The sequence below is a fragment of the Cebus imitator genome, unplaced genomic scaffold, assembly GCF_001604975.1.
Source record: "Cebus imitator isolate Cc_AM_T3 unplaced genomic scaffold, Cebus_imitator-1.0 Scaffold523, whole genome shotgun sequence".
Lineage (NCBI taxonomy): Eukaryota > Metazoa > Chordata > Mammalia > Primates > Cebidae > Cebus > Cebus imitator.
This window is the reverse complement of record NW_016107838.1, coordinates 1,175,937-1,192,111: the sequence shown is the minus strand read 5'-3', so window position 1 is coordinate 1,192,111 and position 16,175 is coordinate 1,175,937. Positions and strand designations below refer to the sequence as shown.

The 16,175-nt window shown below is 47.9% G+C and overlaps 1 protein-coding gene across 1 annotated transcript; it reads left to right on the top strand.

The window, feature by feature from the left end:
• Positions 1-438: 438 nt before the first annotated feature.
• On the top strand, positions 439-2,907 carry LOC108293124 (neutrophil defensin 1-like). Its single transcript, XM_017514377.2, has 3 exons — positions 439-556; positions 1,917-2,103; positions 2,677-2,907. Exons 2-3 carry the CDS (start codon positions 1,929-1,931, stop codon positions 2,784-2,786), a joined length of 285 nt encoding a protein of 94 aa, XP_017369866.1. The 5' UTR covers positions 439-556; positions 1,917-1,928; the 3' UTR covers positions 2,787-2,907.
• Positions 2,908-16,175: the final 13,268 nt, after the last annotated feature.

Below are 16,175 nucleotides of genomic sequence, written 5' to 3'. Positions count from 1 at the left end.
GGTATTGAGTCACACCTGGGTGTCCTCCAACATCCCAGCTCAGCCAAATGGCTTTGATTTGTTTTTATGTTTAGACGCCAGGTTCTTGGGACACTGTTTCAGAAACAGATTCCAAATCCTTTTCTGTGTGCGGTGGCATACACATCCTAGTCTCTGCAGGGTGTATACTATGATACACAGCCAGGCTGTCCTGTAGGCTTTAAAATTCCCTTGGTGCAGGCAGTTCACCTTGGCCACAGCCAATGCATGACAGGGTCAATTGCGTTAGGAGTCATGGAGAATCCATAGTTGGTTGCTGCCTGGCTCTGGCCAGGGTTGACCAAGGTAGAGGAGCACCTCTGTGGAGTTCTGCTTTAACCTCACCTTACCACCAAATTTCTCAACTGTCCTTGCTACCACAATTATTTAATGGACCCAACAGAAAGTAACCCAGGAAATTAGGACACCTCATGCCAAAAGACCCTTAAATAGGGGAAGCCACCTTGTGCACGTCTGCTTCTTGCTACAGAAGACTGCCGTCTGCCTTCTCTGGTCACCCTGCCCAGCTAGAGGATCTGTGAGTAACAGAACATTTAAACTTTTATACTGAGTTTTTTTCATTGAAGCTATGCCTCCAATCTGACCTCTGACTGTGGGGCCACCCCAGAGGGACCCAGCAGGTGAGTTCCTGCCATGCACTTCTGTCTGGACCTCTGGTGGCTGCTGGGGACAGTGGCTTCCAGCTAAGTTAATAGAGAAACTCGAGCAGTTTCCTTCTAAACACATGGCCATTGACATGACCAATAGAGATAATCGCAGCCCTTTAGAACATTCTTTTGAGAAAAGTTTATTCAGGTCCTTAGTCTTTTTTTCATTCAGGTTGTTTGTTTTTGCTATTGAATTGATTGACTTCCTTATGTATTCGGATATTTACCCCTTCTACCATGGTAGGTTTTGCAAATATTTTCTCTCATTTTCTGGGTTATCTTTTCACTCAGTTGACTGTTTTCTTTGCTGTCCAGATGCTTTAGCATTCGATACAGCCCCACTTGTCTCTTTTCCCTTTTATTGCCTGTGACTTTGGTGTCATAGCCCAGAAATCATTCCCACAGCAATGTCAAAAGCTTTATCCTTATATGAACATAGTTTATGGTGTCGGGTGTTACATTTAGGTCTTCAATTCATTCTGAGTTCATGTTTTGCAATCAGAGAGATAAAAATCAGAGATAAAAATTTAAATACATACATATAGAAAATCAGGAGGTAGTATACACTAAAAACATACAATTGTTAATTGTCATTCAGGTCTAAATAGAGCTGGAAATAATAAATATTTTTTCACACCTAGACAACTCTATGTCACCGAGCTTATTTCATCTTTAGCCTGATAAAATCATTGTCCTCTCCACCCTGAGTCGTGCAGGAGACTACTCACCCCATAGCCTCAAAAGCCTCTACATGAGGATGGTAAGTCACTTGAGTCCTGCAGTGAATTACTCTTGATTCCACTGGAACTCAAACAGGACACCAGAATCTAGACCTCCAGAGAGCCGCAGGACCCATCTTCAAAAAATAAGAAGCATTTGTTCCCTAAGCTTGTTGAATGAAAGTGCAATTTCTACTCTTTTTGGAATGCTAAAAAGTAAAAAATATTATTTAAGCAGGTGAAAACAGGAGTAGCATAGCAGGGCCTTTCTTGTCATTATCAGGTCCAACCTAGCACAGACATTAAACGTACAGATTCTTATGAGCATGAAATTGGGAAGACAGGAGCATTCAAGGGACGTTGAGACCCATGGGCCTCTCTTATAAAATTCAAACCTCCTCTCACTGAGGGTCGAGAAGGTTTCTTGCCTCTGAGCCTTCTCCAAGCAGAGCTATAAATCCGGGCTGGCTCCTCATTCCCCAAACATCCGCTCCTGCTCTCCCTCCTCCAGGTGACCCCAGCCATGAGGACCCTCATCATCCTTGCTGCCATTCTCCTGGTGGCCCTGCAGGCCCAGGCAGGGTTACTCCAGGCAAGAGCTGATGAGGCTGCTGCAGCTGAGAAGAAGATTTCAGCGGACAACAATGACGTGGCTATTTCCTTTGCATGGGACGAAAGCTTGATTCCAAGGAATTCAGGTGAGAGACAGCAGCATGCAGGGCTGCCTTGTGTAGAGGGATGGACGGGAGATGGGTTCCAGAATTGGGTCTCAGCAGTCTATGTCACTTAGGTGGCTTCATTTAGCATCTCTGGGCCTTGATCGTCTCATCTATAAATTATACAGCGAGCCAAATAAATCTAAGAAATTTTATTTCTCCAAAGACTTGATTCCAAGAAATGTCTGTGAAATTCACTAGGTTTAAGATACAAAGAGACAGACCGACTAGTTATTTCTGGATCTAAACTGGTAGACTTTTTTTAAAGAGAGTATTTTACTCTATCTATAGAAGAGCGTTTAAAAACTGGATGTGTTCAGGTGTGTGTGTGTGTGTGGTGGGGCAGGAGTGCAAAAATGAGAGCAAAAAGAATGAGTCCCAAATCCTGTGTGACTAGCACTGCTCTGTGTATTTATTCCTATTGACTGAGGTTGTTCTTGCTACCACCTGCAAGGCAGCCAATGTCACGGATCAGCCAGCATGTGACTTCTCCAAGATTCTTTTTAATACCCACTGCTGACCCTGTACTCAATTTCTGATGCTCTCCCTGTCCAGGCTCAAGGGAAAACATGGCCTGCTTTTGCAGAATACCGTCATGCATTGCAGGAGAACGTCGCCTTGGAACCTGCCTCTACCAGGGAAGATTGTGGGCATTCTGCTGCTGAGCTTGCAGAAAAAAGAAAAACGAGCTCATAGTTTGCTTTGAGAGCTGCGGGGAATTGCTGTTACTCCTGTACCGTGTCCTCAATTTCCCTTCCTCACCCTAAATAAATGCTTTCTAGCAAGCTCTCTGTGTTTACACCTCTTTAATGTGTGATATGTGTCTGTGTGAACACGCTTGGGATCCTGGTACCAAAAAGCTAAATCAAAATTTGAACAAAATAAAATTACAAATTCTAGAAATTTCAAGCAGGAATTCGGGCCCAAATTGACATGAAAGCTCAAATGATGCCACTGATCTCCCCAACCACTGCTCTGCCTTTTCACTCTGCCTCATTTTCTCTGGATCCACTCTCAAAGAACTCCCATGTGCTGGGCAGACAACCAGTGTCAGCTTAAAGTTTATGCAGTCATGAAATTGTTACTTCTCCAGGAAAACCTCCATCTTCTGTGCTAAAGCACTGGAGTTTAATTGAACGCAGCCAGGCCACACATTTGCCTTTTAAGACATAGGGTTACATGAGATCCATTGAAACAACCTTAATTAAGAAGGAAAAGTGTTGTTTTCAAAGATGGGATGCATGGAACAGAAGGCACAGCAGCCCGCACTGAGAGGTCTCATTACGAGCACCTTCCAGCCACGACTACTAAGACCTGGATTTCACACCCGTAAAGTCGCCTTCACTCCCAGAAAACGCAGAGGCACAAATGCTCCGCAGCACTTTACGGTGCGCACTGTCTTGTGTTGCCTTAAAGCTGCCAAGAACCTGATGCTTCCTGGAAAATACAGCTTTGGAGGGGAAAAGAGAGAGCGAGGGAAAACATTTCACCAGGAGCATGGTAGCTTTCTTGTTGCTGCAGGGTGCTGAGGCAGCTCAGGGGTCCAGGCACCCCACTGAGACACTGCATGGATAGGGAAGCCCATGCAGATCCCAGGGAGGACAGAGTGGGTAACAATCCCAGACTTCTTGTTTAGATGGTGAAGGACACAGATAGGGAGTCAGGCTGTGAAGGCCAGGAGCCTTCTTTGGGTTCCTGTAACTGCCACTGACTCTGACTCATGTGCTCCCTGAATTGACTTTCCATATTATTCTGAATTATGGACTGGGCCAAGATGACTGCATCTTGGGGCATCTGCAGAGTTCCACCTAGCTTTCTCCCAAGCATCTGAGGACTCAGCTAAAACTTCACTTTGTCACTGAGGTCTTTTCTGATCTCTCAACTTTAAATTGCCACAAGTTCCCCGGGGAGACAACCATTTCTCTGATTTTCTTTACTGCTAACTCTAAAATTGCAATAATTCACCTTCTGTACACTTCACTGATTCTGTGGAACATATGCCTCCTGACTCTAGAAGGGAAGCTGCGTGTTTTGCTCATTGTTGTACCAGAGTGCACAGAATACTGTATAACATGTAGTAGGGGATTAATAAATTAATTCTGATCACATTTATTAATTACATCTAATAGCATATAACAACATAAAGGTGTTATTTATTAATTGTTATTACTAAATTGCATAGGAAAAAGCTAAATTCAGCAGAGGTAGAGCAGCCCATGTTTCTAGACAGCACACCTTTAAAAAACAAAATAAATAAAAACATACAATGCTGAAAGATGAAAAAATATCATAGGTACGATTTGGCATCATGAAGATTTAGGACTTTAGAAGAAAGGGGCCATTCTGGCCAGAAGTGTCAAAAAGATTTCATGTGAATCTTGAAGCAAAACATGACTATGTTTAAAACATGGAGAGATTAAAAGAAGAGGTAGAGTAAAATGTCTGGTGGACAGAACGGCATCAGGGAAAGAGATATACAGGATGGGGTTTGACCTCTACTGAATTTAGGGGCATGGATATTATCAGAGAGAAGGATGGAGTCGAATTCAGGCTGATGTGCTGAGAAGCAGCCATCCGTCCAAGGGAAAGGGCCAGACGAGGGCGGACCATCCCTGCTCCTTCATGTGGGTAAAGGCACACTGGGAGCACCACATGTGGCTTCTGCTACTGCAGTCTAGGGTGGGCAATGACAGCTTCAAACTCTAAGGACAGAAAATGCAGAGAGAGACATGACGGTCTTCCAACAGCCAGGGCAGCTTGCTCAGCCTCAAATGAGGCACAGCACTGTTTACTGGGAGGCATGTACATTCTACTTTTGGTAATGATGTTCAAGACATTTTCTACCTTAAATGAGCCATTCATGTGGCAGGACAATAAAATAAGGAATAAGTCAGATGCCTCATCCCTTTAAATGTGATCACTCAAGGGGATAGCAGCGTCAGTGGGAGCATAGGCACTCACTCCAATAAGCACAAACTGGCACACACAGATGGCCCAATCACACTGCAAGACTTCCCACCACCAACCTCCAGTGCATTCCCACTGATTCACCCAGGGATCAACCTTCTTTGGCTTTGGCTTCAGGAAAGTTGAGGCCAGCGGCTGTCCCTATTGCAACGTTTGACTCCTATTTCAAGAGTCTTCAATAAGCACTTCCTTCACGTTTCTAAAAAGTCTTGGTGAGTTTTTTCTTGTACAATAAATGAAATAGGCTGCTTTTGCTGGTTCTTTTCTGCTTTTCTACACTCTACTTACAAGCAAAATCAGGATGAAAGGTATCTGAAAAGTACTCATTCCATTTACGACTGTCTGTATTTTTTTTTCTTTTTCACTAAAAAACAAATAACTCATTAAGAAACTCAGGGAAAGAGCTTACTCTAACATTTCCTGGAAGTTACCCTCCCAGCCCCTCAGTGCTTTGTCATCCCAGATGGCGGTGACCCACCTCCTCCTTGTTCCAGCCCTCCACCCCAGGGCCACTCCCTACCTCTTGCCACCACCTGGAACTCCTCCAGCTCCGAACATCAACGACGAAGCTCCCCATCCCTGACTCACCTGCTGTCCTTCCAGCCTCTCACATAGACATCCATCATTCCCTGCTGATCAGCATCAATAAGGCTGTTCTCCCACAGGACTGTGCATGAAAATGACCCAGAGTCTGTCCCCCAGGCAGCACCCCGGACACCCGTCATCTGCCCTCATCTCCTGTTCCTAGGCACCGCACCATCTTTGCCTCAGGTTCTTTAAGCTGGTAATTTTTAAAAAATATTTTTCAGCATATTAGTTGAGTTTTGCATTCAGATGTAGGAAACCACGACAAGCTGAATTAATATTTTGACTGCCACCTGATAGTCAAGAAAGAATCCTGGCTTCATAAAATGCCTGATCCAAGGACTCAACGCATGAGTCACCTTGCTGTCTTTACCTTTTTTCCCCCTTTTTTCTCTTGATCTTAACCTGGGTTCTCTGCCCAGGTGACAGTCGTGTGAATCGTGGTCATCTCCCATGGCCTTTGTAGCAGATCTCCTTGGTAAAATTCCTACTTCTTTCTCCACTGTTTCAGCCAACTCCTGAGTTCCATGCCCTGCTCCGAGTCTGTCACTGAGGGGAGAGGTTGAGACTCCACCTGGATCCCACACTACCCCTGCTCCCCACAGGAAGAATTCAAACTAAGAATGGGTGAGAGGGGGTTCTTCAGTCACTCCAAAGAGTTCACAACTCCATGTCCCCACCGCAACGGGCTCTTTGTGACACTTTGGGAACAAACTGAGAAGGTTCGTCCTATTTCATCAATATTTTAGAGAAGCTGAGATTACACACGAAACGTGTGCAAGTCCAATGTCTCAGCAATACTGTGAAAATGCCCTGTGTTCATCTAGGGCTGTGTGAAAAGATACCACAAAACGTAATGGATTAAAACAGCACGATCAGGTCTTCATTCACACATTTGCAATTGGGGTGTGACCTTCTCCACAGGCATCAGAGGAGAGGTGCTACTGGATCTGGAAAACCTCAGGGCTGACACTCACGCATAGGTGGCAGGCAGTGCTGGCTCAGCGGGAGCTCTGACGGGGCAGAGGATGAGACCCCATGATGCGCTGAGGCCAGCCAGGTCATGCCGGTGCATGAAAGGAGATTCGTGTGACACTTTTTATCCCATTCATAGCTAGGGGGATTTCAAACCAGAGAGATTTACAAACGCTGCAGATCAGACTTTTGTTTTTCCCAGAAAGCTGGTTGCTGTGTTCTCTATCTCCTCCTTGCTGGTGGGCTCAGTTCCTCTCCCTTTGCAATACTTAGACTTCCTCCAAGCATGGTATCTGGGTTACAAAGTCACCAGTGACCACAGTATATGTGGGGTGCTGGAAAAAAATACCCTACATCAAGTGACTTACAACAACAGAAATATATTTCTCAGTGTTCTTGAGGCTGAGAAGTCCAAATCGAGGTGCCAACAGATGTGGTGTCTGCTGAGGACCAGATTTCTGGCTCATAGATTGTACCTTCTCACTGCCTCCTCACCTGGGTGAAGGAGTGAAGGAGCTCTCTGGGGCCTCCTCCTCAGGGGTACTAATCCTGTCAATGAGGACTCCACCCTCCTGACCTTATCACCTCCCAGAAAGCCCCACCTTTTCATGCTACCACCCGGGTGTTGGGATTTCAACATACGAATTTCAGAGGGACAAAAATATTCAGGCTGCAGCACCATTCAATACAGAGGAAGTGAAAGATACCAACTTCTTAGGACCTTAGCCTGGCAATTGGCATGGTGCTAAGATGTCACCTAACCTAGATTCAACAGGAAGGAATTTCACCTCCATCTTTATGTGAAAAGAGTCAGGGATTTAGGGCCACATTTTCAAACAGCTCAAGGAAGTTATTCCGTTCTGGTTTATTGTAAAATTTCTGCAGACGCCAACACCAGACACATAGAGAGCCTGTGAGAGGCAGCTGGGAAGGGCAGACAAAGGGCAGGGAACTTGGAGTTCCTGCCTATCCCAGCTGGATGCAGACCTGGGAGTCTCAGCACCAGGACCCTCCCTGAGAGAAGGTGGACAAAGGGCTGAGGGAAGGGCAGGGTGGTGCACTCTGAGGAGCTGGGAGATGCATGGTCCTCCTCAGAGCTCATCCCCTGCCCCACCCTAACATGCATGCTGTGTTCCATGGCTACCCTTCCCTACCAGGTCAAAACCATATCCCCAGGGCCCTGTCCAAGGTCCACACACACTGTGTCTGCTGGGGCCACCGGACACCTCAGCATGTGTGAGAATATCCTTGCTGCTCCTGGAAGGCTCTCTCCTCTCACACCTATAACCCCACCGACCGTTTCTCCAGGATGTTTACCCCAGCCTGATGATGTCAAGGTTTTCATTGGTCTCCTGGGGGTTCCCCAAGTCACCAGCCTCCTTGAGCAGCACAGTGGCCTCCTAAAGTCATTGTTATTACAGCTGTGGCATGGGCCATGGAACCCCCAGGGGACCAAGCTCCTTCCAGAAGCCCTGAAGCTTCCTCTCTATCCCTCTCATCACTATCAGGCCACACCCACTGCGGTGCCCACCGCGATGATCAAAGAAAAACCAGATATGTTTTTCCTTAGTGATAACATCATTCACATTTTCTCCAATAATGGGAATTCCCCCTAGCATAACAAGATGTCCACTGTCTCAACCTCAAACATTGACTGGAGACCTTATCAGGGATGGATACTAAGCCATGATTCCCTGGCAGTGGATGGCCCAGCCCCACCGGCACCCAACAGGGCCACAGCGCTTTTGCTCCACCACACCTCTCCTCTTGACCTGTGACATCTGGCCAGAGCTCCAGTATTTACTAATTTTAAAGGTTAGCTAACAGCTCCCTCTCACTCCTCCCTTCAGAAGTTGAAATTATTGCTGTAGAGCCTAGGGAGGGCACAGACTGGCTCACTAAACATGAGAAGTGCTCAAACTAATGGACACAGTGCTGGAGGTTCAGACCTCGCCATCCCCAGCACACGGTCCTGGCGGTATGGACCTCGCCATCCCCAGCTCATGGTCCTGGCGGTATGGACCTCGCCATCCCCAGCAGACCTCGCCATCCCCAGCACATGGTCCTGGTGGTACTGACCTCACCATCCCCAGCACATGGTCCTGGCGGTACTGACCTCACCATCCCCAGCTCATGGTCCTGGTGGTACGGACCTCGCCATCCCCAGCACACGGTCCTGGTGGTATGGACCTTGCCATCCCCAGCTCATGGTCCTGGCGGTATGGACCTCGCCATCCCCAGCAGACCTCGCCATCCCCAGCAGACCTCACCATCCCCAGCACATGGTCCTGGCGGTACTGACCTCACCATCCCCAGCACACGGTCCTGGCGCTACTGACCTCACCATCGCCAGCACACGGCGCTGGCTCACGTCCAGTACCCGTCCCTTGCCTTGCTGCTTCCCTTACCTCGTGCTTTTCTGAAGGCCCCACAGATGACGTCATAGAGTGAAATTCTGCTGAAATCACCATTTGCCTTCAGTGTAATCCCATCACTTTATGGTGCAAGGAACCCATAGAGCCTGGGCCATATTGTAAGGCTGCGCCAGAAGCTATGCAAAAACTATGGGCTTGTGGGAACCCTTGTAGCAACACCACGCCCGAGTCTAAGCAGCTCTCCCAGTGATGCTGCTGATGCAGTGCTGAGGAAACACCTATGTTCTGTGTGCAGGAAGCAGGTCCAGGTTTCACATCTGCAGGACACAGGGCATTTCCAAAATCTCACGTGCATACACACCCCTTCATATTTTGCCCCTACAACCTCCTCATTAGCCCCTACAGGCACCTACTAATGCCCTAGAACCTAAAACCATCACCAGAACCTCGGTTTCCCCACATAGCCCAAACTTCTTATGCTGGTGTGAGACTGGTTCTCACTCCTCCAGTGCTGAAGCTCCTGGACCTGCCACACATGGGGAACTCACTGCTTCCTCAGAGGGACAGCCAACCCCTCTGCTCTAATGAGGCTTGAGATGCCACCTCCTTCTTTAAGACTGAGGGAGACGCTTCACCTCTCACTCCACTGCCCCAGTCCTCCACAGCCCAATACCTGCTGCCTTCACGCAGTGCTGCAGGGGATGCCCTGAGCACCCGACCTGCTGGACCAGCGCAGTGCACGACCCTCCCACAGCGGCAGTGGCTGCCCAGCCTGTACACCTGGGCTCTATAACCTCACTGTAGGTATCTATTCCTTCAGGAGTAACTGCATTCTTTTCTCATTTCCAGAACCTTACACCATCTACCTCACTCTGAGAAGGCGGAGGAGGGTGGAGAGTGGTGCATTTTAAACTGTGTGCTCCTCTCCCTAGGACTTCCCTCAAGTAACCCAGGAAGGAGGACATGGGCCCGACCCTGCGTATCTCAAATGCCCAGTGATCATCGCACTCTCGCTGTGTGCATGGAGACTCTGAAGCCTGCACAGAACTGGCTTAGGAACAAGGTATTGAGCACCAGGTGATGCAGGCTAACACCGATCTCACTGCCACCTTGGCTGCCTCCCTGAGAGACTTCCCAGAGATGTTAGGTCTCAAGCAGCAAACTCAGGAGTCATTGGCCCCAACGGTCCTAGATGGTTGTTTAGCCTTAACCTGTCCATTGGCCAAGGAATGAGGCAATTGTCCGCTCCAGGGAACCGCATGCTATGTCCACATCCTTAACGAACCCCGCAAAACCAGCCCTGCCAGGCAACACAAGGCGAGGTGGTATTCAGTCTCACGGGGTGTTCTGCAATGCCCCAACCCAGCCAACTGGTGTTGATGCGTTTTTATGGTTAGAGCCCAGGTACGGGGGAGGCTGGTTCAGAGCAACATTCCTAATCCTCTCCTGTGTGTGGGTGGCATTCGTGTCCTTGTCTCCTGAACAGAGTGAATACTGTGATATTCAGGCCAGGCTCTCCTGGTGGCTTGAAATATTCCCTGGGTGCCGTAAGCTCAGCCTCAGCCACCAGCACAGGCATCCCAGGGTCAATGTCTTAGGAGCCATGGAGAATCCATAGTTGGTTGCTGCCTGGGCCTGGCCAGGGCTGAGCAAGGTAGATGAGGGGTCAGTCCTTCTGTGGACTCCTGTTTGGAGCCCAGCTTCCCACTGAATTTCTCAACTGCCCTTGCCACCGGAGTTATTGAATAATGCACTTAACAGAAAGTAACCCCGGATATTAGGACACCTGATCCCAAATGAACCTTAAATAGGAAGTCCTCTCCTGTCTCTGCACGGCTGCTCTTGCTACAGGAGGCCCGGGACAACGGACTGCTGTCTGCCCTCTCTGGTCCTGCCTAGCTTGAGGATCTGTAAGTAACACAAAACTTCACTTTCACATTGAGGTTTCAACGCTGAAGCTGTGCCCCCACCTGACCTGTGACTCTCAGGCCACCCCAGAGGGACCCAACAGTGAATGCCTGCTCTGCACTTCTGTCTGAGCCTTTGGTGGCTGCTGGGGGCCGTGGCTACCAGCTAAGTCAATAGACAAACTCAAGGAATTTCCTTCTAAATACACCTGTCCTACTTGACGTGTCCAATAGAGGCAATAATCGCTCCTTAGAACACTCTTCTCTTATGAGAGAAGTTTCTCCTGGTCCTTGGCCTGTTTTTCAATCAGGTTATTTGTATTTTGCTGTTGAGTTGTTTGACTTCCTTATGTATTTGGATATCTACCCCTTCCACCACTTACGGTTTGCAAATATGTTCTCTCATCTTCTGGGTTGCCTTTTCATTCAGTGGCTTGTTTGTTTTGGCCATGCAGATGCTTCAGCGTTCAATGCAGCCCCATCTGTCTCTTCTCCCTTTCAGTTCCTGTGCCTTTGGTGTCATAGCCAAGAAATGGTTACCTGCATCAGTGTCAAAGCTTTATCTTCATGTGTTCCTCTTGTAACTTTATGATTTCAGATCCGTGTTTAGGTCATAACATTTTGAGTTGATTTCTGTATATAGTATATGATAAAGGACCACATGTATACGAACATCACATTACAAGGTGGTATACAGTAGATATATATCATGCTTAATTCTTATTCACATCTCAATAGAGCTGGAAAGAGTTTTTGGCTGTAGATGAACTTTTTACCTCTATGTCACTGGGCTCATGTCACCTATAGCCTGACAGGGTCATTGTCCTTTTCACACTGGCCCCTACAGGAGGCTACTCACCCCATAACTTCATGAGGGTGGTAATGCCTTTGACGCCTACAACAAACGGCTCTTCACTTGATAGGAATTCATGCCTGCTGCCAGAGTCTAGACTACAGAGGGTAGTGGGGCCATCTGCAGAAAATGAGACATTTGTTCCCTGAACTTACCGAACAAAAGCACTGCTGTTACCCTTTGCTTTAATATTAAAAAGTAAATATTTAATGAAGTGAGAAACAGGAAAGAGATGCCAGGATCCTGATTCTCACCATCTTCTAAACCCAGCGCACACACTACACACAGAGAATCACACTAGACTCAAAGCTGGGAGAGCAAAGGAGGAAAAGAGGGACATGGAGACCAGCGGGGTCCCACACAATCTCCACGAAACGCACACCTGCGCTCACTCAGACAGTTCGAGGCTCCTTGTCTCTAGCCTTCTCCCTGCAGAGCTATAAGTCCAGGCTAACTCCTCACTCCCCACACATCCACTCCTGCTCTCCCTCCTCCAGGTCCCCCCAGCCATGAGGACCCTGGCCCTCCTCGCTGCCACCGTTCTCCTGGTGGTCCTGCGGGCCCAGGTGGAGCCACTCCAGGCAAGAGCTGACGAGCTTGCAGCCCAGGAGCAGCCTGGAGCAGACGCTCACGAAGCCTCTGTTTCCTCTGCATGGGATGAAGGTGCCGCAAATCAGCTTTCAGGTGAGAGAGGCCAGCACGCAGAGCTGCAGAGTCTAGAGTGACATACAGGAAACGGGCTCTGGAATCGAGTCTCAGTGGTGGATGTCGCTGAGGTGGCTTTACTTAGCAGCTCGGGGCCCTGCTTTTCTCATCTATAAATCGAATAGAGAGCCAAGTAAGTCCAACAGACTTGAGGTTGCTCTGCCTGTCGAGTAGTCATTCTTTTATTCCTTTGCTTTTTAAATAATGCTTTCACTTTAGAAAAAGAACAAAAGTAAAAATTAAGGCTTGATTCCAGGATACGTCTGTGAAATTCAGTAGGTTTAATATATGAAGAGACATTCTGACTAGTTCTATCTGGATCTAAACCAGTGGTCTTAATTATATGGAGAATATTTTGCTCTATTTATGGAATAGTTTTTAAAAAGCAGAGCCAAGCCGCAGAGTGTGTTCAGCTGTGTGTGTAATGGGGCAGAAGCACAGAAATGAGAGCAAAGGAGAATGAGTGAATCGAATCCTGTGTGACCAGCACTGCTCTGTGTATTTATTCCTATTGACGGAGGTTGCTCGTGCTACTGGTCCTAATGCAGCCAACATTACCCATCAGCCAGCACGTGACTTCCCAACATTCCCTTTACCACCCACTGCTGACCCTGGTGATCGATTTCTGATTCTCTCTGTGCATCCCCAGGTTCAGGTAGAGGCTCACGCTGCATTTGCAGACCACTATTCTGCTTTATTGGAGAACGTCAATCTGGATCCTGTGCACTTGGTGTTAGAAGATGCTGCCGCTGAGCTTGCAGATGAAAATAAGCTCACAATTTACTCTGAGAGTTAAAGACATCCTTGTTACTCCTGTACCGTGTCCTCAGTTTCCTTTCCTCATCGCAAATAAATGTCTTCTAACAAGCTCCCTTTGTTTACGCCTCTTTAATATGTGACGTGTGTCTATGTATGTCAACATACTTGGGATACATGTATCAGAAACCTAAATCAAATTTTCAAACAAAATAAAATTCCTAATTCTAGGAATTTCAATCAGGAATTTGGGCTTCAGACCCAAACTGAAATGAAGGTCCAAATGACAACACCGATCTCCCCGTCCACTGCTCTGCCTTTTCACTCAGCCTCACTTTCTCTGGATCCACTATCAAGGAACTCCCATGTGCTGGGCAAATAATCAGTGTCAGCTTAAAGTTCATGCAGTCACAAAATCATTCCTTCTCAGGAAAAACCACCATCCTCCGTGCTACAGAATTGGAGATCATTCTTTAAACAATCCCAGATTATACATTTGCCTTTTAAGACACAGGGTTACATGAGATCCACTGAAGCAGCTTTAAGAGGGAAACGGGTGGTTAGCGAAGACGGGATGCGCGGAACGGAAAGAGAAGTAGTCCACACTGAGGGTTCTCATTAAACACACCTGCCAGCCACGTCTACTAAGACCTGGATTCCACACCCGTAAAGTCACCTTCACTTCCAGAAAACGCACATGCACAAATGCTCCTCTGCACTTTGCAGCGTGCACTCTCCTGGCTTGCCTTCAAGCTGCTGAGAACGTGATTCTGCTTGGAAAATACAGCTTCAAAGGGGCAATGAGAAAAATAAAGAGACAAAAAACATTTCACCAGAAACCTTCAGTTCCTGTCGCTGCTGCAGAGCGCTGAGGCTCTGATACCCCAAATATCTGGCACATCAGCGGGTGAGCAGGAAACCAGGTCTGGGGAAAGGGAATGAACCAGGAGCACCCTCTGAGATGCTCAGAGCATTTGCCCGGAAGGCCACAGCGCCCCCTGCTGTCCTGCCTCCACCTGCAGCCTCCCCACCAGGCACAGCACAGGTGGGGTCTGCACCTTCCTAAGCCTGTCTTCCTCCTCCCCTCCAAGAGGACAGGGTCACTGCCTGAGCCCAGTGTCCCTGAGGGCCAGGCTGACATCTTGCTGGGGTGAGATGTGACCCTTCCTCTTGTCTGTCCTTTTTTTTCCCTCCCCTGATTCCCATTGACCCTGAGCACTTGTCCAACATGTTCTGCAAACGGCCTTTCAGGACATGACCACACAGCCCAGGGAGGAGTCCAGCGTGAGCCCCTCGTATTTACTCTGGATCTGGTAGTTGTAACCGGTGAATTCAAAACACACGTTTGACAAAGAAACTATATTTCAGCCATGGCTACTCGTAGCGGGTGGTCACTGCTAAAATGTCCCAAGGAGTTTGAGTGGGACAGATTACAGGTTTCAAAGAAAGAGACAGTGTTTCAAATGGAGTATTCACCTTTCTTGATTAAATCATCTTATGGCCCAGATACTTCTGTGACCAGCAACACCAACCACAAGTGCTCAGACCACAGGAGGAAGGAGCAGGTGTTCCCCCCATCCACCTCATGCAGATTCTGAGCAGGTCTTGGCCCGGGACTGAGGCTCTGCCTGTCTGAAGAGGCAGCCCAGGAATCCCACGGAGACACTGCGCAGCTGGGGAACCCAGTACGGATCTTAGGGAGTATAGATGGGTCCATGTCTGACAGAGTAATGGGTCCAGCTCGACCTCTTCTTTAGACAGGGCAGGACACATATTAAGATTGATAGCACAATGGCCAGGCAACCTTCCTTGGGTTCCTGTGACTGCCACTGACTTGAAGTCACATGGTCCTTGCTGCAATTCTGCATATTGCTCCTAACTGTCCACTGGGCCGGGCTGTCTCTGTCACGTGGCTTCTGCAGTTTGCCCAGACCACCACCTGCTTTGCACGCCAGGTCCTGGGGTCTCTGCAAAACTTCCCTTTGCCACTGAAAGCTATGCTGATTTCTCAATTTTAAATTGCAACTTGTTCCCCCTGGAAACCTCAATACCTTTCTTCTGTCATTTTAAACTGTAGAATTTCACACCATCACATTCTGTACATTTCACCTGCTTTCTGTAACGTTTGCTTCCCTGCTCCAGAAAGTGAGCTGCATGTGTCACTCATTGTCGGAGCACAGTGCACAGACGACCCCCTAACAAATGGTAGGAGATCAGCAAATTCATTATGATTAAGTTAATTAATCCTATCTAACACCACATCTTATTACAAAATGACATTTTTATTGTAAAACTTCATAGAAGAAGCCTGACACCTATGAGGATAAGGCAGCGCATGTGTCTAGTCCACACGACCGCATTCCTATAAAAATCATTTAAAACATGTTGACAACCTTCCTGCCAGTGAGCACAATCTACACAGCGTCCTGCTGGACGTCTTCATGTTTCCTCTCCACACTGGAATTTGCTCTCTCACTCCCCTCCTTGCCATAGTCCTGTCCTCCTTCAAGGAGGGCATGAAGCCTCTACTGTTCCACAGGGTCACTTGACTTCAGTTAGACACTTAACTGGGGACATCTCTTCTACAGTGTCACTTGATTTTAGTTAGGCACTTACTGGGGATAACCTTTTTGGCTCCAGGGACAGGTGGAAGACAATTTTTCCATGGGGGGGCAGGGATGGTTTTGCAATGAAAACTGTTCCACCTCGTATCATCAGGCATTAGTTAGATGATCATAAGGAGCACACAACCTAGGTCCCTCCCACGCACAGTTCACAATAGGGCCCACACTCCTATGAGAACCGAATGTCACTGCTGATCTGACAGGAGGTGGAGCTCAGGCAGCAATTCTCACTTGTCCACGACTCACCTCCTGCTGTGTGGGCCACTTCCTAACAGGCCACGGATCGACACTGGTCCTGAGCCCAGGG

Excerpts from the sequence above, each read along its gene's own strand:
- LOC108293124 (XM_017514377.2), top strand. The coding sequence starts at position 1,929 with ATGAGGACCCTCATCATCCTTGCTGCCATTCTCCTGGTGGCCCTGCAG. Across the intron at positions 2,104-2,676 it reads CTTGATTCCAAGGAATTCAG|GCTCAAGGGAAAACATGGCC; the intron begins GTGAGAGACAGC and ends CTCCCTGTCCAG.